Source organism: Thalia democratica, chromosome 5 (genome assembly GCF_965202585.1).
Source record: "Thalia democratica chromosome 5, ktThaDemo2.hap1.1, whole genome shotgun sequence".
Classification (NCBI taxonomy): domain Eukaryota; kingdom Metazoa; phylum Chordata; class Thaliacea; order Salpida; family Salpidae; genus Thalia; species Thalia democratica.
This window is the reverse complement of record NC_139169.1, coordinates 55,323,783-55,347,706: the sequence shown is the minus strand read 5'-3', so window position 1 is coordinate 55,347,706 and position 23,924 is coordinate 55,323,783. Positions and strand designations below refer to the sequence as shown.

The 23,924-nt window shown below is 25.0% G+C and overlaps 1 protein-coding gene across 2 annotated transcripts in view; it reads left to right on the top strand.

Annotated features, from left to right (window-relative positions):
• LOC145835834 (voltage-dependent calcium channel subunit alpha-2/delta-3-like) overlaps window positions 1-21,195 on the top strand; it is a 47,948-nt gene extending 26,753 nt beyond the window's left edge. Inside the window, exons 11-29 of one of the 2 annotated variants that reach the window (XM_082943567.1) lie at window positions 475-603; window positions 971-1,072; window positions 3,040-3,167; window positions 3,396-3,524; window positions 8,165-8,273; window positions 8,908-9,078; window positions 10,221-10,431; window positions 10,629-10,725; window positions 11,425-11,547; window positions 11,876-12,030; window positions 13,080-13,177; window positions 14,668-14,727; window positions 15,518-15,691; window positions 17,190-17,242; window positions 17,539-17,619; window positions 17,856-17,951; window positions 18,727-18,881; window positions 19,536-19,615; window positions 20,893-21,195. In XM_082943567.1, coding sequence (XP_082799693.1) covers window positions 475-603; window positions 971-1,072; window positions 3,040-3,167; window positions 3,396-3,524; window positions 8,165-8,273; window positions 8,908-9,078; window positions 10,221-10,431; window positions 10,629-10,725; window positions 11,425-11,547; window positions 11,876-12,030; window positions 13,080-13,177; window positions 14,668-14,727; window positions 15,518-15,691; window positions 17,190-17,242; window positions 17,539-17,619; window positions 17,856-17,951; window positions 18,727-18,881; window positions 19,536-19,615; window positions 20,893-21,021 — 2,280 coding nt within the window. In that variant the 3' untranslated portion in view covers window positions 21,022-21,195. The remainder of the gene's footprint in view (window positions 1-474; window positions 604-970; window positions 1,073-3,039; window positions 3,168-3,395; window positions 3,525-8,164; window positions 8,274-8,907; window positions 9,079-10,220; window positions 10,432-10,628; window positions 10,726-11,424; window positions 11,548-11,875; window positions 12,031-13,079; window positions 13,178-14,667; window positions 14,728-15,517; window positions 15,692-17,189; window positions 17,243-17,538; window positions 17,620-17,855; window positions 17,952-18,726; window positions 18,882-19,535; window positions 19,616-20,892) is intronic. The other variant, XM_082943568.1, reaches the window with a different exon arrangement.
• Window positions 21,196-23,924: the final 2,729 nt, after the last annotated feature.

Below are 23,924 nucleotides of genomic sequence, written 5' to 3'. Positions count from 1 at the left end.
AAAATTGTATGTATTTCTAATTAATAAAACGTAATATTTGTTACTTTTCCATTAAATTAACTACCATTTATTTTTCGAATTTATGTTTAAGAAAAATTTGAGCATTAAAAATAAAGAAGAATTTGAGCAAGAGAGATAAAATCAACGGTGAAAGTCATCAGGGCCAAAGCTAAAATTTCCAGTTTCTTTGAGAAAAATTCAAAAATTTCAACATCTTTTGTTTTGATCATACCATTTCAATAATCAGATCACAAACTCTCAGTCGACTGAAAGCTAGGTCTCAGTCTACAAAGAGCTTAAAGTCTGATGACCTAATTTGTATGATCAAAAAAAAAAAATTAACTTTAGAGAAATCATGATAATATTGGACTTAGTAAAGATTTGTGTAGTATTTTATTTTGATATTTACTTTATCAGTTTTTATTATAATTTTGGGTAAACAAATAAAAAGTACAATGCATGAAAATTCTTTAGGTCAGAGTTTTTACTTATCTTATTGGAAGGCAAAAAACTGACGATAAGCTTTTAAGAGAATTAGCTTGTGAGTATAATGGATATTATAAACAGATAGAAAGCAAAAACAATGTACAAAACAATGTTATGGTTAGTTTAATATTTCATTTAGTCCTTTTATGTTTATAAACTCTTTTATTTAAACTGTGTAAGTTAATTTTTTAGACAACAAACATTTGTAAAACTTTAAGCTAGTTTAAAAAAAACTTGAGTTTGTTTAACCTATTTATTGAAAATAAAAAAAATTAAAACCTTTTAGAAAGCTCTTTTGTAAAACAAAGATATTGTTAGTATATTTGTTTCAACTTCTTTTTTATTTCTTTTTTTGTAACAAGGTAGTAATAAAAGCCTATGCTCCTTTTTTTGTATACAAATTTTTGCTTATTAAAAACTAAAAGTTAAATTTGTTTTAAATAATAATTTACTATTGCCTATCTGATAAACTATGTTTTTTAAGCAATTTACACAAGTGTTTAACCGTCCCTTATCAAAGTCTAAAGATTTCACTGAAAGATTTGTTTGGACAAAAGCATACTACCAAACTTCATTCGATAACAAAGTAAATACTCTTTAGTATTTTTAGTACTTCATTTACTTGTTATTAATGTGAAAATTAACAAAAACACTTTTAACTTTTTTATAGTGCAACTTTCCTAACCTAAAATATTTCTATCGCTAGATTTACATTATTTTAAACATGAAATATGCACTAAAATTAACTTGAATAATTTAGCTATAATTCAATTGATAATAATTATTTTTAACGTACTTTAAATAGAATGTACATTTTGTAAATTTAGTTTTGCACTGAAAAGCATAAAGCAGCCTTTAATAAGTTAATGGTAGTAAAATAGTAATAACAAATTATTTTTTTATGATATATACTACAAGATGTAAATATTGAATTGTTAAATATTAGAACTAGGAACTTTCGTTTTTATAGAATTAAGTTTTAACATAAAATAACAATTTGTCTATGTGTTTTTAAAATTCTAAGTAAAGAAACAAAAAATTATATTATTTGACACATAATCAAATAGCAAAATATACAAAAACAAGAGTTTAGGTTAAGACTTTAAATGACTGAAATTACCAAAATGTAGTGACTATTAAAATATTTACAATATCTAAGAAGCAAAATTGAAAAAATAAAAAGTTGTAAATACCTCAAAAATAAAATGTTTGAGTTATTTTTACCTAACATTCTGTGTATTAGTGATTTCCTAAACTACATCCAACAAAAGTAGAATCACGACTTCTTTTTACTTCAAATAATTTGCAATAATTACTTAGATGTTACTGTTTCATTGTTTTTAAAACATTTTTTTTTAAAATATATTAACAAATAACTTAAATTTTAGTACTAAAATTAGGTTTTATAGGTGTTTTGTTTATAGTCAAAATTATTTATATAGTTTAGATTAGAATTTCTAGAATTTGACGATATCGTCCTTTTAAGGGCGGTTCGGGTTACCAGGGTTAATAATTAGTAATGTTATGAAAAACTAGATGAGTTATTAACTACTAAAACTCAATATCTAATAAATATGAAGCAACTACTTTTAATTTACAAATGGGAGTAACGGAAATAAGATCTTGAGATGAAAGTCCTGATTTATATTTATAATTTTTTAGGTATAATTTGAGTTTTTATGGATTTAATTCTTAATTTTAAAAGTAATAAATACTTAAAAATGTTTAGTCTTTTGTTTAGAAGTTTTTCAAACCACGATTTATTAGATGTTTATCAACCACTACGATATTTGTTAATGTTTAGTAAAAAAGTTAATTCAAAATCTAAAAAAAAAACTATTAACTTAAACTAATATAATTCAGTGCTATAAATACAGTAGTCAGTACTTAAAAGTTCCTATGATTACAAAATCTTTACAATTTTTTAATGCACAGTACATACACCAAAGGTTTTTTCAACAAAAAAAGTAGTGCATAAGTAAGATTTAAATAGCTAGTCGTTATATAAACGAAATATACTGTTATCTAATTTAGTAAAAATACATTTTACAACACATCTAAGCTCTAAACTAAAGGATGTAAAGTACTTTTTTTTATTTTTTGATTGTTTAGGCTGTATAAATCATTTAAATAAAATTATCTATGTTTGTAATTTAAGTTTTTTTGCTATAATTTATGAACAACTTTATAATCTATTTAAACATACTTATAAAATGAAAAAGGTTTGAAGTATAGATATTAGCAATAATTAGCTAAGGTGGAACTTTCAATATCCGTAAACTTAAATTTAGAAGTCTTAGAATTGTTGGTGATTTAACTATTAAATACTTCTTAAAATTGTTGTAACCAACGTTTAAAATTAATTTTGCTTTTCATAAAACAGCTCAAAATACTTAAAGCAAAGCATAGTATCAGGTTATATAAGTCAGTAGTAACATAATAAAGGTAGATTTAAATCTAATTTCTATTTGTTTGAAAACAACGTTTAAAGAGCTATTACAAAAAAAAAGCTCTTAGTTTAGGTATCAACACAATACATTTGATAACTCGCAGGAAATGGGAATGGTAGCTACTGTATCACAGCCAGTGTATGTCGAAGATGGAGATGGATTAAAACTTATGGGAGTTGTTGGATGTGACGTTACAATGGAAGAAATCATCCAAGCTATGAAACTCAACAGGTTTAAAAAAATACTCAGTCTGAAAAATTAATCGGAATTGTAATAACTTAATTTTTATTTTAAATAAATCATTAAAACCTCGATTAAAAAACAATTTATAATTCCAAATTTTAATGGACTATTTGAAATAAAAATTTAAATTTAGCATGCAAGCCGACGTTTTCTGATTCCTGTTGTTGAGTTAACTCAGAAGTAGAAAAACTTTTATTATAAAAAAAAAACTTACAGGTTAAGTGTTAATTCTTACGTTTTTATGGTAACTGATGAAGGCATTCTGTTGACTCATCCAAAATTAAATAAAGATACATTCAACACTTTCGGTTTTTCGAGTGAAACTGACAAGTCTGACTATAAAAGGTTGTTTTGATATTTTAAATTAAACCATGTTAGATTGAAATTCATTTTGTTACTAACGAAAAATTATAAAACAAATTAAAAGCTGATGAACTTTAAATGATAAATTGTTATTTTTAGCATTAATTCTAATAAACTACTATGAAAGATATTGGAAATTTTGTAAAGCTTAAATTAAAGTTATATATTCTGTTAGTAAAAAAATTGCAACTAAAAACAAGTTCTTATAAGTTCATATCGTTTTTATCATTCATATTTAATCTAAATGTACAAATAAAAAATTAGATACATCTAAATTATAAATGTGTTTACGAGTCTTTTATTTGGTCATTAAAAGATGAAAAAAAGTTTTTTTACTGTTTTAATCGATTCATAGTGTTTTTAGAGTTTTGTATTAAATTTTTTTTGTTTAACTTATAGTTTATCGAACGACGAGAAAAAAACGATCAAAATATTTGGTCCTAGAACCTGGTGCACGAAGTATCTTTCGGTTATTAAGTCGCACACCACGGATACCTTTTAACATCTTGTAAAGCAAAAGGCTTTTAATTAGTTCAAAACTTTACAAAAATTTTTAACGTCTTCTTCAGAACTTAACAAAATTTTAAGTTAGAGTTACATATATGTAAATAACTAACTTTTTAGTTATAAAAAATGCAATTTTTGAGTTTTCAACACAATATTTACTTATATTAATGAAATATCATAAAAGCACCTTATGCAAAATTTGAGGTAATTTGAAGAAATTTTTAGGTGTATTAGGCTCAATTTTATGAAAACAACTCTTATGTAAACTGTATGAGGTAAAAAAATGCTACCCTCAACTTTTTAATTTAACTTGTTTTACATGAGAAACAACTACCAGAAAACCATTGTGAGGAAATTTAGACAATTTAAAGAAAGTTTTACGGTCACGTTTTTTATTTTCTGTATTTTTCTATTTTTTGGCTTCAAATTAAAAAAAAACAATAAGTGCTCTTAAAATCGTCTGAAGTTCTGCACAACGTGTCTTTCTGATAGTTACCACATTCAAAATAAGTTTTGAATCGAACCAACCCTCTTTAAAAGTTTCTTTGAATAAACTCAAACTTTACACAAGGTGTTTTTATTATATTTCATGAGTTTAAAAGTTGTAGAGCTAAAAACTCAAAAACCTCATGTTTTATAAGCTTCCTAATTAACACTTTAATAAATTTATATTTACTTTTATTGCTACAAAAATCATTTAAAACTAAAAGCTTTTGTTTTGCTGTATAAAATCTATTTGTTAAGAATTTCTATATCAGAAAATAGTTGCAAAGCATTCAAAAACTTAATTGCTTCACCGATTTGAACTTTTCAGCTTTGAAGAACGAAACCACACGCCATTCATCTAATTACCTTGAAACTTCACTTAATTTGCCGATAAACATCTTTATCATAGTTTCGACTTCAAACAAAGTAGAAGGTGCATTACTGATAGCATTAAACACTGAGGAAATACTGCTACACTTATTTTCCAAATACTCGAAACCAACCAACAGTTCGAATTTTTGAAAGTCAATCTCTGCGTCCTTATCCAAGATCACTTTGAACAAATGGCTGTTAGACAAGTCTGCTGCAAAGTCAACTACAAACTTTATGACGTCACCATTGGACTGAAACTCATTCATTAGACCATAAAACATTAATTTACAGTGAACATTCCAACTTGACAATAAATGAATGTCAGCAACATCGGTGTCACGAAGCTTTTGAAAAGCATTATAAAATCTTAGACGGAAACTCTTCAAATAATCCGATAATTTCACAAGCTCATCCCGGACACATTATTGTTCGCAAGTAAACTTTGGCGGTCTGTTTGCTTTTCTGTAAAAATATAAGTCAAGAAAATATAGATCAAAGCAAATCCGAGCCATTCCAGTTCTACATTAGTTTTGAAGAAAGTCATTAGTACAGAGGGAAATTACACAATGCTTATTCATAAAGAATCTTTCTTTAAATAAAAAAACACAGAAAATTAAAACTTTTCTTGACATCTTTTTTCTCGACTTTACCAGAAAAGACAAACTTTTACAGTGGTATGTTTGCTTTTCTCAGATAAGGGATACTACTTAGAGATTTGCAAACAGGAGGGGTAAATCTTCTTAGAAACTTACGATTTTGAACACTTAAGCGACCTGATTTATTAACCTTGGCAACACATTGATGGCAGTCCTTCACTTCCACCACCACTTCACTTTTCCCCCACTTGCTAGGAAATTTACCTGTTTGATTAAGTATCACGACATGATCACCGCAATTCAGTGGTGGCAACGATTTTGTGTTCTCACTTATATTTCCAGAGACTTAACAAAACGAGTACTAAGAGATTCTTCCTTTTTATTCCATACGTCACGCCACATTTTTAAGATCTGCGGGTTATAGTAAGTCATAACACTCTTTCTGACGTAAGGTAATGACTTCTTATCATGTGGAGGTAGGTGAGGATTGCTTTGGGATCTTTGCGGTTTTTGTCGCCATCCTGTGTGTAGAAATACATTTTTCTGTCCCTGTACCTCCTTTTTCTTCTTTACGTTTTTACGCTCGAACATATTTTTCCTACGACCTCAAATGCAAAAGCTATCAGAATTTTGTGTAGACAATCCACCAACCAGAAGTGCATTTGATTCATCGGCTTTATTTTGGTGACTTTGATAAACTTTTTTATGGGACTTTATCCAGTATTGTTTACAGGCAGAAGACTCACTATAGTTCATATTTTTACTGCTTTAAACAAATTTATCAGTTAATTTATTACATATGCTACAAGTTATTTTACCACTTGGTTTTTGTGTGGTTTTCTTTAAGGATTTGTATACATTTGGTGTATACAATCCACTAACTAGAAGTGCATTTGACTCATCAGCATAATTTTGGTGGCTTTGATAATCTTTTTTACAGGACTTTATCCAGCATTGTTTACAGGCAGAACACTCAATATACCTCATATTTTTACTGCTTCAAACAAATTTATCAGTTGATTTACTACAAATGCCACAAGTTATTTTACAACTTGGTTTTTGTGTGGTTTTCTTTGAGGATTTGTATGAGAAAACTGAGGCTGTAACAGCGGGTTTTGACATTGCATTACGTGCCATCTCTTTTCCTTCGATAAAACCGATTGTCTCATTGACATTTTTCTCATCTAGATTTTCCCATCCTAGCACCTCTTTACGGATATCCTCATCGGCTAAACCTGTTACCATGACATCTTTTAGGATTATGTCTGTAAAATCTATCATTTGATTACAGCCATCCTTTGGACATTTACATGTGTACGAGCATGTACTGGCTTTTCCCTTTAAACGTGCAGCAAATGATCTAGTGTTTTCAGTCAAATCCTGTCTTGCACTAAGAAAGTCTGATCGTCGTACAACAACTGAAACAGGAATAAATGCAAGCAGCTTGATCATCCTTAAAAGCTCTTGCTCACTTAAATTTACTACATCTTTATGTCCCTTAAGAATAGCATCGCCTAGATCTTCCTCACAACACTGGTACAGTTGACGGCCTTTTTCTACTTCTGTCATCTCCATGCTATCTTTAAAAATAGTCCACTTTTGTACAAATATATTCCAACCCTCTTCGTTGCAGTCTGTCCCTATTCGAGGACGGTCCATCTTTGGAGGCTTTGGTTTTGAAGAATTTGCACTAATGTGAACATTATTGTGAATGATAAGCAAAGCGGCAACTACAGAAGCATCGACGTCTGGTGTTTCATATGTGCAACTCACAAGAGGGCATTAATCACAGGCATTGTTTATTCAATTTAGCTAAACTTTATCATAAATAAATATATCTTTCTTGGTTGAATTTATTCACAAACTAATTAAAGAATGATAAAGTCTGTAATACAAAACATAATTAAAACTAGGTAAATACTTATACAGTTGTGTTTTACTTAAATAATTTTATATTTTTCACAACTAAACTAGTATTCAGTTTTTGGGCATTTTAAAATCCAAAAGCATTTTTTATGCTCATTTGAAACAGTTAATTTTTTTAATATTGAATTTATCCAAAAGTTATTGGGTCGTTGTTAAGATTTAGTAGCAAAGGTTTTGACAATGCAGTTATTAGTGATTAGTCTGTTAAATGAGCTTATCTTGCAACAAAGTTATCTCTTCAAATTTTTTTTTTCATTTACCCAAAGCTTACCATATGCAATATACAATCTTTTTTGAATAAGTTTCGTGGACATTGTTGAGAAAACTGGTAAAATATGCAATAAGCGTCTTTGTGTAGTGGCACTTAAAAACACTGCAGAGAAATAATTATAAAAATTTGTTGCTATCCGTAATTAACTTACCTCACATTATCTTTATTTTTGACTTTTAAGAATACGTAATGCAAAAGTATTAAAGCTAATAATCTGTCGACTACCTTTAGTTTTTGACATTGATTTAAATTCTATAAACTTTTTTAAGGTTAACAAAGTTTCTATTAAAAATATAACAGCTAAAACTTTGCATTTTTTGTTTTTCTTTCAATACTGCCTTCATGATAGTTTTTCAAAAAATAATTACAAGTTAAACTTTATTAAAACAAAAAGCATAACTACTTAAACTTTATCCACTTAAATATAATATTGTTTTTTAACTAAATTTTTTTTTAACAAAAAGCATTGATATGAGTCTTTTGGAAACTAATCCGGACATTAGAAAAGCAATAATGCACAGAGAAACTGGATCAAAACAACTTAAGAACTTTTCTTTACCAGTTGTAGATCGGGTTTAAAACATTGTTTGTTTTTTATAAATTTACTTTAAAAGTTTATAAAGTAATTTCTATAAAAAAATTCATTAAGGAAGTAAAAATAGAATAAATTGTTTTACAATTTCAAGTTAAATACAGAACATTATCACATTGCAGACAGATAATTTACTTTTTTAATTGAAAATTAAAATGTACTCAACTTTGTTAAACGTATTTCATTATACTATATAATAGCGTAATATGTATAAATCTAATACTATAACAACAATAACAAATTTATTCAATTAGTTTTCTTGTAACAAAAACAAAGTTAAGAGTATATAATTCTTTTTTACTATTATTTTAGCAACTTTTTTAAACATTATATATACGTTTAATACATAGTAGCCAAGTAAGATGTTAGCTCAAAAAAGTATCATCAGTAAAATAAAAACTAAACTTTAGTTTTATACCTATATAGTCTTACTTTATAATCTTATATTTCAAATACAACAATTTTAGCATTGTATTTTAGATACAAATGTTTAAAACAGTTTTTGTTTAAAATCATTTCTACTAACAACAACTTTATAATTTATATTTAAAAATAAGTATAGAAGTGTTTTTAGGACATTATTTTTTTAATAAAATGTTACATCTGAAATTTTAGAAAAGAACCATACTATCTGATGGAAAAATGTTTTACCAACCTGTTCCAGATACAAGTTTTTCGTTAGGAATTTTCATACCTGACACCTACGGAACTTTAAAAATAAAACACAAAAAGGAGTTTGTAGATAAACAATACTCTCCAGAATATAACGAAGAAAACTGCAAATCGGTTGATAGCTATAATGATAATGATTAGTCTAGATAAGTATAAACGTATAAAGTACTTCGATAGCTTTTAATAACTACCAGCTAAAAAACCTAACAAAAAGTCTCTGAAAATAAACCCAAGTTTTCATAAAAGCTTTATAGTTAAATTAAATTATGTTGAAAATTTATTAAGTATAGAATTAGACAAAGTTCAAATTTTAATTTTTTTAACATCAATTTTTTTATTTAAAATTTTTTTTTATTAACGCAGTATAGTCAGGCATTAAAGTTATAAAGAAATAAGTTACTAGTTGAATTTTTTATCAGAACATTCAGTTGAAAATAAGAAAAGATTATTGTGTTTTAATATATTATATCTAAAATATTATAAACAAATAACTTAGATTATAAAAATAGCTTTATGTCTAAGAGCTTAAAAATACTTGTTTATTTAATCAAATAGTTATGAATTTGACTAGAAATCTTTGATTTGACTGGAAACGAAGCAAAAGTAATTTATTAATTCAATTTTTTATGTTTATCTGTTACAAAAAAAAATTAAAGGTGAATATGGAAAACTTTTAATAAGTTTATTATTTAAGCTACCAAAAAGTCAAATTTTTTGACACGAAAAATTGAATATAAATTGAAAAATTAAACATAATTGATGGTATTCTTTTTGTTTAAAATCGAACAAAACAATAATTTATAAGGCTGGCTAAAAATGTTAAAACTTACTTTAAAAACTCAAATAAATGTTTTAAAAATTTTTTTTTTTTAAAGTTCAAATTTTGTAAATTAAAGTTTTTCTAAAAGTAGTTTTACTTATCATAACTATAAACATCAAAAAACTGCGCAATGAAACAAGTTTATAAACTAACTTACAAGTAAACTGACTTTATTATATTTATCTTAGTACAAGCATTTAAAAAATATCATAAATATCAAAATACGTTGTTATAGTTTAGTTTACAAAATATGGTAACATTTGATTTTTAAGTGGAATGTCTAAAAATTGGGACTGTAAAGATGTTTTCCTGTGTTGGTAAGAATTATGCCCGAAATTATAGCCAAAGATAAATTCAAAGCTACTTAAAATTCTATAATACTGATGTTAATACGCTTTTAAAAATTAATTATGATACAACAGACAAATAATTTTAGGTTAAAACTTCAAAAGCTTCTAATCTTCGACATAAAGCAATTTGCTTGATGATTCAAAATGATACAAGTAACGGAAACTTTTTAGCACAAAGCTGGAACTACTGTAAAATGAATTCAAGCAAGACTCGCTTTATACAAGAAAACGATACTTTTACGAACGAGGATTTATTAAAGAACAAATTTAGGTCTAGCAATCCGAATGACTACATTTGTTAGTTTTTTTAAGAAGTGTTAAAAAACTATTACTTTTATAAATCTTTTAATTTAAAATAATTGATTAAGTTTTGTAAAAAGGTTGAAGTTTTAAAAGTTTTTTTTTTAGAAAATTTGTAACACAGATAATGTGTGTTATATTAAGAAAAAAAAAAAGTTAAGTTTTAAGTACTTAAAATAAGTTTGTTGTTTCAGGTGATAATCAACTAATCAACACAGTTCTATTTGATTTTCAAGAAACAAGTGTTTATGAAAAGCAATGGAAAGATTTTGAAAACGAAAAACTATTTGAGTTAGTTTAACTCTAATGTAAATCGATCGTACAGCATAGTAACCACTAAATCATATTAATAAACTAATTATGGATAAGGTAACCTCCAAGAATTAAGTTAAGGGTCTTTAACTTTTATTCTTTTTAAGTTCTTTTTTAAATATTAACAACATAGACTAAGATTGATATGCCTTATTCTGAATAGTAAATGAATGTACTATCGATGTAATTAAGTATACAAAAGTTTTTACTGTTGAAAAATAAAACTAAATTTTGTATATATTTTAAAAGATTATGTAAACATAAACATATATCTACTTGTACCCATTGCATGAAGTAGCAGTATGATCTACAATGGAAAGTACGTTAGAATAAAGTTATAAATTGTTATAAACATTTGTTTCAAACTTACTTTATAAACATTAGCAATATGCAATTATACTACGTGCAAATAAAGAAAACAAAATTTTTGGAAATAAAAATATGAAACAACTTTATTGTTTATTTAACGATAAAAAAAAACGCTCAAAAAGTTTGGTTTAAGGACCTGGTGTACAAAAAAAAACCTTTCAGTTATCGAGTCATACACAACACATAAACCAACTATTTGTTTATTAAAATGTAAATAACCAAAACTTTTATCAAGTTTTAAATTATTTTGTGAGTTTAATTCTTAAAATTATATCAAAAAGAATAAACCTTAACTTTAAAACTTTTTAGAAAAGGAGTTGAAATGGGTTTTATAGTTACCAGTTCAGGAGTGTTTAGAAGGTATTGGAGCAAGCAGGCCACTGATGAATATACTGATGAAGAATGTGTGCGATACAAAGAAAATCTTTTAAAGTAATTTTTATGTGTTCATGTATGATTTTTAATTTATTTTGGTTTAAAACTCAAAAAAAAGATAATATTGTAGAGGTTTTCAAGCTTATATAATTCAATGAAAGATAATTAGTCTAAAACACTCAAAAACTAGTTTCTTTCGTTTTGACAAATATATAAAATAAACTGACTAAAAGTTTGTTATGTTTACAGAACAGTGAAACAGTTGTTTCAGAGAAAAGCTTAGTGTTTTAACAATTTAAATAAAAAATTAATATATATAACATTTAAAAAGAATGATTAAAGACTGAGAATTTCACAGATAATTTAAACAACTAAATATTTTCAGGATTAAGAATAATCAATATCCGGATTACTACAGAAGATTAGCATCAATAGGAGGTGATAAAACAAGAATTTACTCTATTATTAGAAAAGGAAGTTGCAAAGAAGATTCAATTTTGTCTGCCAAACTTAGCCTAGTTGATGGGTACATCGCTGCTGGTTTGTTAGCAATACAAACATTTTAGTTATTTAATTATGAAACCTAACAACTATTATTTTTTTAAATGCTACTTTTTAACTGTTCTTAAAACTTTTGCGATATAAGTGTTGTTATGCAGTTGTAAAATCAAAAAAGTTCTAAAACGAAGTTTATTAGATAAAGTAGAGTTTGTATGAGGCAAAACAATAAAACGATTAAAAGAAAGTATTAATTTTTTGTTAAATAAGGAAACGGTAAAAATATTTTTTTTTTTAATTACTGTGGTGTATCTATATTAAAAAAAATAAATTATAAACTCCTAAAAAAAAACTTTAAAAAGTTGATATTTGTAGAAAGTTTTACTAACCTAATTTTAGTAAATAAAACAAGTTTAACATTAACCCTCTAACTAACTATACTAACTGTAAAATTTTTCTACAAGTACTGTATTCTGAAGTAAACAAAAACATAATTAAACTGAAATTTTACTTAGAGTTTTTACATGAGTAAATATTATTGGTTTTTGGTTAAACAAGTATTTTTTTGATTTAAATTGTGACGTTCCTTACAGCTTAATTTATTAAAAATAACATAGAGTTTTTAAAAGAATTGTTATTGTTAGTCAAATTGACAAAAACTACAAAAATATATATACTAATTTGAAAACTAACCTTATACTTAAGATGTTCAAAAACTTACTGTGTTTCATAAAACAAAAGTTATAAAATATGTTTTCAGGTTTCTAGTTAGAAATTAATTTTTACTGTATGAGAAAATGCGTTTACGTTTAATACAAACTAAACTGTACTTTAAAGAAAGTCTGTAAAAATATTTTTTAATATGTAACTATTTAGAGCCGTGTGATATGAATATTTTAATGCAAAAAAATACTAAAAACGTTACAAAAGCTTTGATACATTTTGACCATGTTTTATAAAGTCTAAGTTTCATGTCTCTATTAATAAAAGCGAATAGCTCGCTTAGAAAACAAAACAAAAAACTTTTTATAAGAATAAAAAAGCATACAATAACACAAATCTAAATACACTATTAACAAATCAAATTATAGTTACAGGTTATCTTAGAAACTTTTCAAGTTTTAGAAATGAAATTAAAACAGTCATTGATAATGAACAAAATAATTCATTCTTCAAGTATTGCTCAGAAGTTAGTTGTACTTCAAATTAATTTGTATGCACTTTTGTTATTGTGGTTACTAACTTTTAAGTATTTGTTTTTACTTTTTTAAGAGCAAAACTATAATTTTCAACCATCACTTAGATTTAAAAATAATGTTCCAATAGAATCGCAAAAAGCAACACTAAATTTTTTTAAAACTTTAAAAAATTGTTGACTTAAAAGGTTTAATATCAAGTGTAAGGGGGTAAGGAGTAAACAAAATATTTGAACTAAACCTGGATAAAAGGCTCTGTAAGCTTAACAAACTTATCAGTAAAATTTAATCAAATGCAGTTTTTTAATGTTCACCTACTTTCCAAAAAAAATGTGCACGGTTTCTTTACTACTAGTAACAGTTTTACTTAATCAAAATATACAAAAAAAAAAGTTTAAGAAATTTACGTAGCTGATTAGTACTTCATCACCTTATATTTAGAAAGTATTTTTTTGATCAAGAAGTTGTGCACTTATTAGTTCTGAAAAAACTTCCTCCTATAATTTATTTTAAGCTTTATTTACTAAAAGCTCTTAAATAAAAATTTTATTTTTATCTTTTAGTCGTTATCATTTTATTAAAAATAACACAGAGTTGTAGTTTAAATTACAAATTGACAGTGTTGTTTTTTATTTTCATTTTATTTTCCTTCTGCAAATCAATCTCTATATGGGAAAACTACAAGTAAAACGGTAAGAACAATTTTACCGACTTCCAAAACGAGCTTAACAAAGGTTTCTCTAAGGTCTTTAACTTTAGGGTCGATTTTGGCTATCAAGTGGTATTAATGAGGCAGAATAAAAGAAAATAGGTTATTAACTACTAAATGTAAAATATCTAATAAATGAGGGCAATTGTTTTTAAATTCCTGTAAATGGGATTATAATGAAACTCTGAGCTAGACTAACGAACAAAAATATTATCTTAAATTGTTTATCATGAACTGGTTTTAAGTTTTATAGTAAACTATAAATATATTTAAAATGTAATATTTGTTTTTCACATAGATTTTTGTAGTAATCTAATTAAAGTCACGTCTGAAAATTATCTTTTTAGCTCAAAATTGTTTTAAAATACACTCTTAATTTTATATCTATTACTGTGGATATAACTAAAATATAAAATTCTGAACTAATTCACCACATAATTTTATTAGTTGAAACATTTTTTTTTAATAATATTAACAAAAAATCAATGTATATAGTTTTAATATAATGAAATTTAATTCAACTAAACGATGCTTAAAACTATATAAATAAATGTATATATATGTATAAAACTAAAAGCTAGTTTTATTTTAAAATAATTAGTTCATAAAAAAATATACAGTTTTTCTCAACATTCAATATTAACATTTTGAGTTACGGCAACTCTTTATATATCAAGTTTAAAACTTATTTAAAAATTTAAACATAAGACATTTCTTTTAATTTTTTATCTTATTCGATCGTATTTAAACTAATCAGTTAACTTTTTTTAACAGGATGTAGAGTGCTTTGTTGTAGACGAAAATGGATTTATAATTTATTCAAATCGAGAAAACGTATGTAAATGTTTCATAAAAACTAAATTTACGTTGTACTATTAACTACTTTTAGTTTAATAATACTAATATTTTGCATTATTTGTATAGTGCAATAACAAAGCTAACATATATAAAACTTTCTAATGTACTTTTCCCATAAAGTAGTTTTATTTTTATTGGTGGTAAGTTCTATTTCATATTTGATAAATTAAAGTTTAGGTTATTAAACATGCTATGAAATTAAACAAGTTTTGTTTCAAACATAAAAACGCTAATCATTGCATAACCTACAGTACTATAAGAAGTTTGTAGTAGCTAGCAGACTACTATTACTCTAAAAACTGCTATTAGTAATGCCATATTTTTCACATATGTTTTTAATTTTATACATCATAACAATTATAGACGTTTAATCAATTAGATTAAAGTTAAAAATTGTTGTCTACTAATAGGTAACAAGGCAAAACAACCTAAAAAAGCTTTCGTTTTTTTAAAAAGTATCTTAAAAAATTTCATTTTTTGCTTTACTTAAAGCCATTAAATCGCTTTGATAAAGTTTGTGAGGAAACAAAAGCTTGTTTTTTTGTCTTTTTATATATAGTATAATAGTTTTAAGCTTTTAGAAATCACTATATTAAAAAAGACACATTATTACTGTCGAGTGCAACTTTTTTTATTTATTTGGTTTTTGAAAGCGATTTTTAAACGGCTTACAACTATTTATAAGTATATACATTTTAGTTTTATTACATTATTATTTATTAGTTATTCAAAAATCTACGACTATATTAACCAATACTTTTTGTAGGAACCGAAAAATATTGCAGATGCACATTATGAAGTCGTTAAAGCGTTAGAAGAAAACAAGTTTTTCATTAAAACTGAAATAGTTAATGAAAATGACCTATGTGAAAAAGTAAACGAAACTGCTAACTCAAGTGCATCTCGTGTAAGGAACAAAAAAAATGACCAAAAGCTGTTTGTAAGTTGCATTATTTTTTCATAAGATGTGCTAAAATGTTTTTAAAGAGACTTAGGTCATTTTATGTTAGTTTCTTGTAACTACTTTAACTTTTAGTACTTTAGAAATCATAAGATCTCTGTTATCAGTTAATCAAGGCGGTTAGATCTTGTAGAGCTAATTAAAAAAAGTCATACTTTTAATTTGTAAGTATTTGTCTGCGCTCAATAAATTGTACTAACAACTTTAGTGTACTTGTTTAATGTTTTTAGTTTCCTTTCGTTATAATGAAAATTAACTAAACATAATTAAAAACCATGAAGAATTACTATAGGTTTGATTTTTAAAGAACAGTTAATGATATTTACTTCATAGAAAAAGAACAAATTTATTTTTATTTGCTCAAAAAATTATTCAGCAAACTAAGATTTGTTCAAAGAGCAAATTAGTGCATAAAAAAATTCTTATTTAGATAACATCTTTTATTTTTTATAATTTTCTATCACTAAGAACTATTAATTTGTGAAAAATACTCACATTTAAGTGCTATACACAAAGCTAAAATAAGGTTGGCCAAAAGGGGTATTTTTAACTACTTGGGAGAAATAACTATTAGTAGGGCAATATAGAAACTTCGGCAGTGATAGATTTTCATTTTTTAGTTAACAAATTTACTAATTTTAGCTTGACATTCGATATTTAACTCTGAGGTAAAATTTGAACAAAAAAAGTTCGTTTTAATCAAGTAAAATATTTTTTTATATAAGTGCTGAAGACAGGGTTTTCCAAAGTAGGCGATGTCGCCTTCTTAAGGGAAATAATTAGTAATGCAGCAAAAATTTAAATGGTTAATTAACTAGTCAAGAAGCGTTATCTAATAAACGGAAACGGTTATTTTAGAAATTTCTTTCGAGCGAGAGATTATAAAAATGATTCTTAGAAGCCTTGATTTAAAGGAATAAACAAAAATGCTTTGGCTACTTTCACAATAACAAACTTTATTACCTTTAATACTGCTTGTTTATTGTACGTTTGAACTGTATTTCTAATCACTCCACTAAAAAAGTACCTCAGTTGCTGACTCTGCTATTTTTATTTTTTAGTGGTTAAATTATAATTTACAATATTATTTTTAGTACTAATATACAATTCTATATTTTCCTTCTTTTAATAACGTACTTTTTGTTAAAAACTATATTTAATTTTGTTTTATGATCGTGCATATACTTTAATTTATATAGTCCTACACTAAACAAAGTCAAAACTGTTTATTTATTTTCAGTTGTTTTTACAAAACTTAAGTTTATTACTAACCATTACTTATGTTTTTTAGTAAATATGAAAAACGATTTAGAACATTTTAACTAGTTCACTCTAAAAGTCAAAACTTTTGCAACAATTAACTAATAAAGTAGAATAACTATATAAACCTATATATATATATTTTAAGTTTTAGTACCAAAAAGTAAACTGTTAACAAATTAACCAAGTTATATTTTTTAAAGCTTACATTTTTTAGACTTTGGTACTAACAGCATCAAGCGTTTTCTTTTACTCAAAGAAGGGAACATGGTTAGTTAAACTTTTTTGAAAATTTAGTAATTATCATAAAAAACTTACAAAATTCACATACTTTTTGAAATAACTATTTCTAAGGAATTAAGTATCACAACTTAAAAGTAAAATCAAATTAATCCGTACCCGCGGTCAAAAACAGAATCCAGTTATATTTTAATCCAGCCAGTTCTAAATAATTATATTAATTCAAAATTACTACTAGAGCTTACAACAAATCTGCTCAAAAAACATTTGGACTTTGAATTGATAACTTTAAAGTTTTATATTTTCAAGAACAACTATAAAAACAGGAATTCATTGAATTTAGTTATCTGTGCTGCGTGGATAGTATGTTCTAACGCTGTCACAACTTACTTATTGGATGAAACTGAGTTAGTACTTTAAATTTTCTAAAATTGTTAATAAATAACAAAAATCTTTTAAGTTTAGTACATTTTATAAACAAAATTTTATCTCACGTATCTAATTTATTTTTGCATTATAAAGCTGTTGCTTGACTAAGTTACATGAGCGCATAAAAAAATGCAATTTCGAGGCGTTTTTTTAAATTTGTATCAACATAAATAAAACAATTAAAGACTGAACAACAAATTTACTTTTATATTAGACCATGTGCAAAGAGTTATGACGTTTTCACAGCCAACAAGTCAGTCAACTTTTCCTGTGGAAAAGTGAGAAGTTTCGAATCAAACGATGAGTATAAGTAAGCCAATTTTAAGCTGTATGTTATAAATATAAAAAAGTATGTTATTATTATGTTTAGATCCATTTTTTCAAGAAAATGACTTTGTAAAAGGGTATCTTAAGTTATTTTAAATAAAAAAACTAAAATTTTAATCAACTGTCTATGATGTTTTTGCAAGTTTTTATGGCAAGTAAAAACCTTTTGTAAACTTTTGTTATAGTTCAAAGAAATTAAAGAACTAAATGATAAACCTTCTATTCTTTAATTAAATATATGTTTTATTTTTAATCTATTTTATTTTAAAATATAAAAAAATGGTAATCTACAAGTATATAAGTATTTGCAGGTTTTAAAACTAGCATCTTAAAATGAGAAAAAAACATATATAAGGTTTATATTCAATAAAGATTTAAAAAACCTCCTCAAGATTATGATATAAAAACTATTTTGAATCAAACTTTATCTTTATATATAAACCTTGTATTTTTGATATTCTTAAAACAAAGCTACTATTGCATTATTTTAACTTATTACATACACGCTTTAAAAACATTTACCCTATTTTTAAAGAATTTCTTATTCATTGGCAAGGTTTTCAATAATTTTTCTAATAATAGTTAATCAGCTTTTAAAAGTTTCCTTTTTTATTTCTATTTTTTACAACTCAATAAACAAAACTGTTAGAGCATTAATAATTATAAGTTCTAAATCCGAGCTGAATACATTTACAAACGTTTTTAAGTCAACTAACTGAGTTTTATTTAAAAAACGTTGAACTTGATTAACATTTTAGATATTTCTACTCGTCGTCAATAAGCGGAACAAATTTGAATTTTATATTTGTAAGCATTAAGAACTACTTTGAAGACAATGATGATTGTAAAGAAATTAAGTTTAACCAAAATTACACTTTTGAAAATCCAAGGAGAATAAGTATAACTAAACCAGGTAGTTTGGTATAAAATAATGTTTTTTTTTCATATCATAGAACTTAAAATCATTGAAAACATTTTAAAACCAAGTACAGGACCAGATTAGGTAAAAAGCACTGCGTTAGTGTTAAAATATCCCCGGTAGTAGCGCTTAAATTATTTTAACTAATTTGAATCCTACTTCCGGGTTAATTTTAACACTAAACACAGTGATTTTTACCAAGTCTGTACAAGTAAACTTAAAGCTTACACAAATTTTTATGCAGAATTGCCATAACTTTAGTTTTTGTAAATTTAGCTGCTGTAAATTATTTGTGATTTTACATTTAGATCGACATATGTCTAATTTTCAAAATTTAAGTGCAAATAAATTTAGAAGTGCTAGACTTGAGGAAGCTTCGATTGTAACAACTTAAAATAAAATTATGTTGCATCTATACTGCTTGTATAAAATTAGCTGTTTGTCGTTTAAATTAGATTTTATTAATATTTAACATCCTTAAAAAGGTAACCTTAGAAATTTTTTGAACTTATTAAACAAGTAAACAAATAAATAAGTAACTGAATTAAATGTTAAATAGTTACTAATTTGATCTATTGTGTTGGTCATTAAATTTTTATATTTTCTAAAAAATTCTTGCTTTTTATATATATATAACTGTTTTTGCAGAAGACATTTGTGAACTATTTGGTTCTTGTGGAGAAACGAGAAGAGAAAGGGAGAGTTCAGATTGCTTCTCGTTGTCTTTCGTTAGTAAATTAGATTGTACAAATTCGTTTAATGAAAAGTTATGTTTGAAAAATAGTAAAACATTATCAGCGGCTATTTTATTGTTAAAAAGAATATGAAATTAGTTTATGACTGAAATTAGAGTCAATGTCGAATTAAGTAAAACTCTTGAAAAAATAAACAGTAAAATATTTTCAAACACCATACAAATTTTGAAGATTATTACTTTATAAAAACATCTCTTAATAATTTTTAAGATATATGTATATTGTTTTATCTATTTTAACCGATTGTAAATTTACTATTAAATTAGTAAATCTCATGATTGTAACTACAAAATTTCCTTAATCTATATCAGTATTTATTTCGGCCATCATCAACAAAATTGAAATGCTCGCGTCATCAACAATAAATATTTAATTTTGTCACCCGATCAATAACAAAGCATCTGAGACAATCTACGACCGGTTTCGACCTAGTTAGGACTCTAGAATTTATATCAACTTTACCCACAAACGATAGCTTCCGTGTTTTGCATTTAAGTCCGCTTGGTTTGATCTCAACAGCGGGTTTTCGCCACTAATACTACCTAATAAGTCCCAATTAGGACGAAACTGGTCGTAGGTTGTCTCGGATGCTGTTGTTGTTGATCAAGCGTTTAAGTTCTATATTTAATCTATATCGTCATGCGTTCAATTCTAAAAAAATAAGATAAAATCTTATGTTTTACGATCCATTGAATTAGAGAAGCATCAATTATAACGACCCTAGTTCAAAAGTATTTTTTAGATGCAAATTTTCAGAAAAAAAGAAAGTGTTCTGTTTATCTTTTTAATGTTACGTATAAGGAAACGCTGTAAGTTTGAATAAACTGAGTATCAAAAATATAGATTAATTAGAACTCTTAATTCGGTAGCTTTGTGATATAAGTTAAAAATAAAGCAAAATTTTGTACACAGCTTTTTTTCTTTAATTATAAGCTTCTTAACATATATATAAAATTTTAACTTATATAATTCAAGACTTTATTTAACCTTAAGAAAATAAATTTGCAAACAAAAAAAGTGCAAAAATACTTTATTAAATATATTTTAAAATACAATCAGTAACAAAATATCAAAACATAGTTCAAATTTGTTATTTATAAAGTTTTATTTAATAGTTTTAAATGTTGCAGTTTTGTTCTACAAAAATGAATATTTTTAGTTTATGCTAAGAATTAAAAAAAATTACTTAAAACATTTGGTTTTGATAAACTGTATTATGTTGTAGTAACATTCTAACATATATTATACAGAAAGGAAAAGAAGACAATTACTATTGTGATGACAACTTTAACACAAGAAACTGTGCAACTGACTTCAACACTTGTTTAATGCAATATTACATGCTACTATTGTTTTTCTTTTTTTATATCGTTGTTTAGTTTAACAAAACTTTGAAAGTTAGGCTAATTTCTGTTTTGAGCTCTTTAAAGTTATTTATTTAATTTTTTGCCTTAAGTTTTGAATTATAAAAAAAAAAATTGTTGAATAAAGTATATTCCAAATTCTTGATAAAATTAACTCTTTACTAACCTTATTATTTATGCCTTTTTAACTTAATAACATGCCGTTTATTAGCAATTCAAATAATCTTGTTTTTGAATTTCAAATCTGTTTACATTAAACCTTTTTTTATATTGTTTGTTGATTAAATGTGCATTAAAAATGTAAGTTTAGTTTTATTTTGAATGAATTTATATTGGAAAACTGTGATTTATAAAACTGGACACTTTATTAAAAACATTTTACTTTTATTTTTATTTTTAGGGCACATTTTTAAATTTTTTTTTTCTAACTAGCTTACTTTGTAAAAAAAAAGCTAAATGTATTTTTAATGACTATTTTAGTATGTGGTTTATTTTTCCTTGTATTTTGAATTCTAAATAAAGTGTACGAAAGTGTTTTATGATACAATAATTAAACAGTGATTTTAGTTGTATCCTAAGGTTAAAGACAAATATTAAGTTAGAAGATTTAGTTAATTAGACAAATATCTTATGACATCTTGCTTTAAATTTAATTCAAAACTACCTATTAATAGATCATTTTACTAGATAACTTCATGAAAATCTATATCATTTTATTAAGCGATAACTAAGCTTAGTAAATGTAATTTGTTTTTTTTTTAGACCTAGACTTAAAACTAAAAAAAAAAGTATTAAAAAAATCAAGATCATTGTGTAAAATTTAGTAAACCGCTAAGTGGCGTTGGTGTGATTATTACAAGGAAACTACATGCTATTCGTCAGTTTCCGCTAAAAAAACTTCCAAAGTTTCATTACACCTGTGAACTAAAAAGAATTTTTTTCTTATATTTTTAATACAAAATTTTTGTACTTTCGTTATAGAAATTAAAGATTTTTTAGAACTTATTAACGTATTATGGTCAAAATAGAGTAGGAGTAGCTCTTTATATGAATAGTTTGCGTATATGAAAAAACAGTATGAAATTTATTTTACTTAATTAAGAAAAAAATTAGTATTTAATAATTTTATAACTATGCAGGTTAATACAGTTTATTTATACAAGTTTATTTCATTTTTTATGGCACTCATTTTGTAATACAAAACAAATAAGAATGCTAAAATTTATTACCTTACGTTTTTTAATCTCACAATTAATGTTTTTGCGTTAAAAGCTAGAGTTTGAAGAGTAATTAAAAAGTAATTCATTTAAATCATAGACGAAAAAAAATTTAAAGTAAAAAGTACCTTTAATTTCCAATACATCCAAACTTGTTTTTTAATTGCTGCTTAAAACATTTTTTCCGATTTTTATTAAAATAATAAGTTAAATCAAAAAAACTTAATAGCTCATTCGTTTTTAAATTTTGTTTAACATTGTTTTTCGTTAGTATAAAATATTTAAGATATAATGTTTTAGGTTGATTTAAAAATAAATCATGCTGTTTAGTGTTGATTATTAATTTATCCAGTTAGTTATATTGTGTTCTACATTATAACTAAACTGTTTTGTGTTTTGATTTTATACAGATTTTCTTGTAATATTATTATTATTTCATGTGTTTATTCATTTTTGTTATGTTATCAGTTTTTTAAATAATTTTAACTATTTTTAACATTATCAAGTTTTATCAAAAAGTTTATAATAAACTACTCAATATTGTATCGATGATTACTAAATATATTTCTAAAACATTTTAGAAGTAATATGTTTTTGTTTAAAAGGTTTATGCATGCTTGGTAAGTTTGTTATAATTGATCTTTAACATTAACGTGTTTTATTTATCCAAAAGAATTTAAACAAACTGTTAAAAGCTTAAAAAGTATTTAAAATTCTAATAACTTAGCTTAAAGTTAAATTACTGGTTATTTACAAACATAATAGTTACGTAGCGTTAAAAAGTACTAAATTGGTGTGCGACTCTATAATCCAAAGGTTTTTTCTTGCACCATTTCCTAAGACCAAATATTTTAAGCGCTTAAATTTTTGTCATTCAATAAACAGTTGCAGCAACTCTATATTAAAGTTTGCATATCGATTCTGGTATATAAATAAAAAGCTGTAAAGTAATGTCATACAGTATAAAGTTTCAGTTTAATATTCTTTAACTTCAAATAAAAAGCTAATTATTGATTTAATAATAGCTAGTTTTAAGCTGTTTGTAGAAGCTAAGTTTAATTTTCTCAAAAGTACCATTTAGATATTTAGTTTAAATGTCTTCATGAGATGACAATAGCTCGCTTTACTCTGACTATATATGTACTACAGTTTGTACTTTAGTGTTAATTATATTTTTATTTTTTTCAATGATTTTGCTGAAATTAATTTTTGAATATATCACTAATGTTAAGAAATATTATAAAAGTACTACAAAATGTGTTACCAACTCCGAAAGACTTTAAACCAGTTTTTCTCTAGAAGTTTAGTACACAATAAACATCATTTTGAAATCAGTACATTTCTTTAGAAGATAGTTCTTAAAATTAATCGGTTTAATTTTTGTCGAGTTATCGTTTTTAAGTATTCTTTACATAAAACTATCATTAAGTTTATATACTTAAATTATACGTTTTTTGTTTGTTCATGTTATAAATTTCTACACTAAAAACTTAGTCTGTTGACTATTTTATATCTTATTTTTTATAGCTGTTTGATTATTTTTAAGCATGTGCTTTAAGTATTAGTTCTAAGTTTAGTTTAAAATTGACTATTAAACATATGTAAGTTTTATTTTTTTTAAATAAAATAAGCTCTCTAGACTTAGTATTGTTTATTGAATGAAAAAAAAATACGCTCCAAAGGTTTGGTCCAAGGACCTGG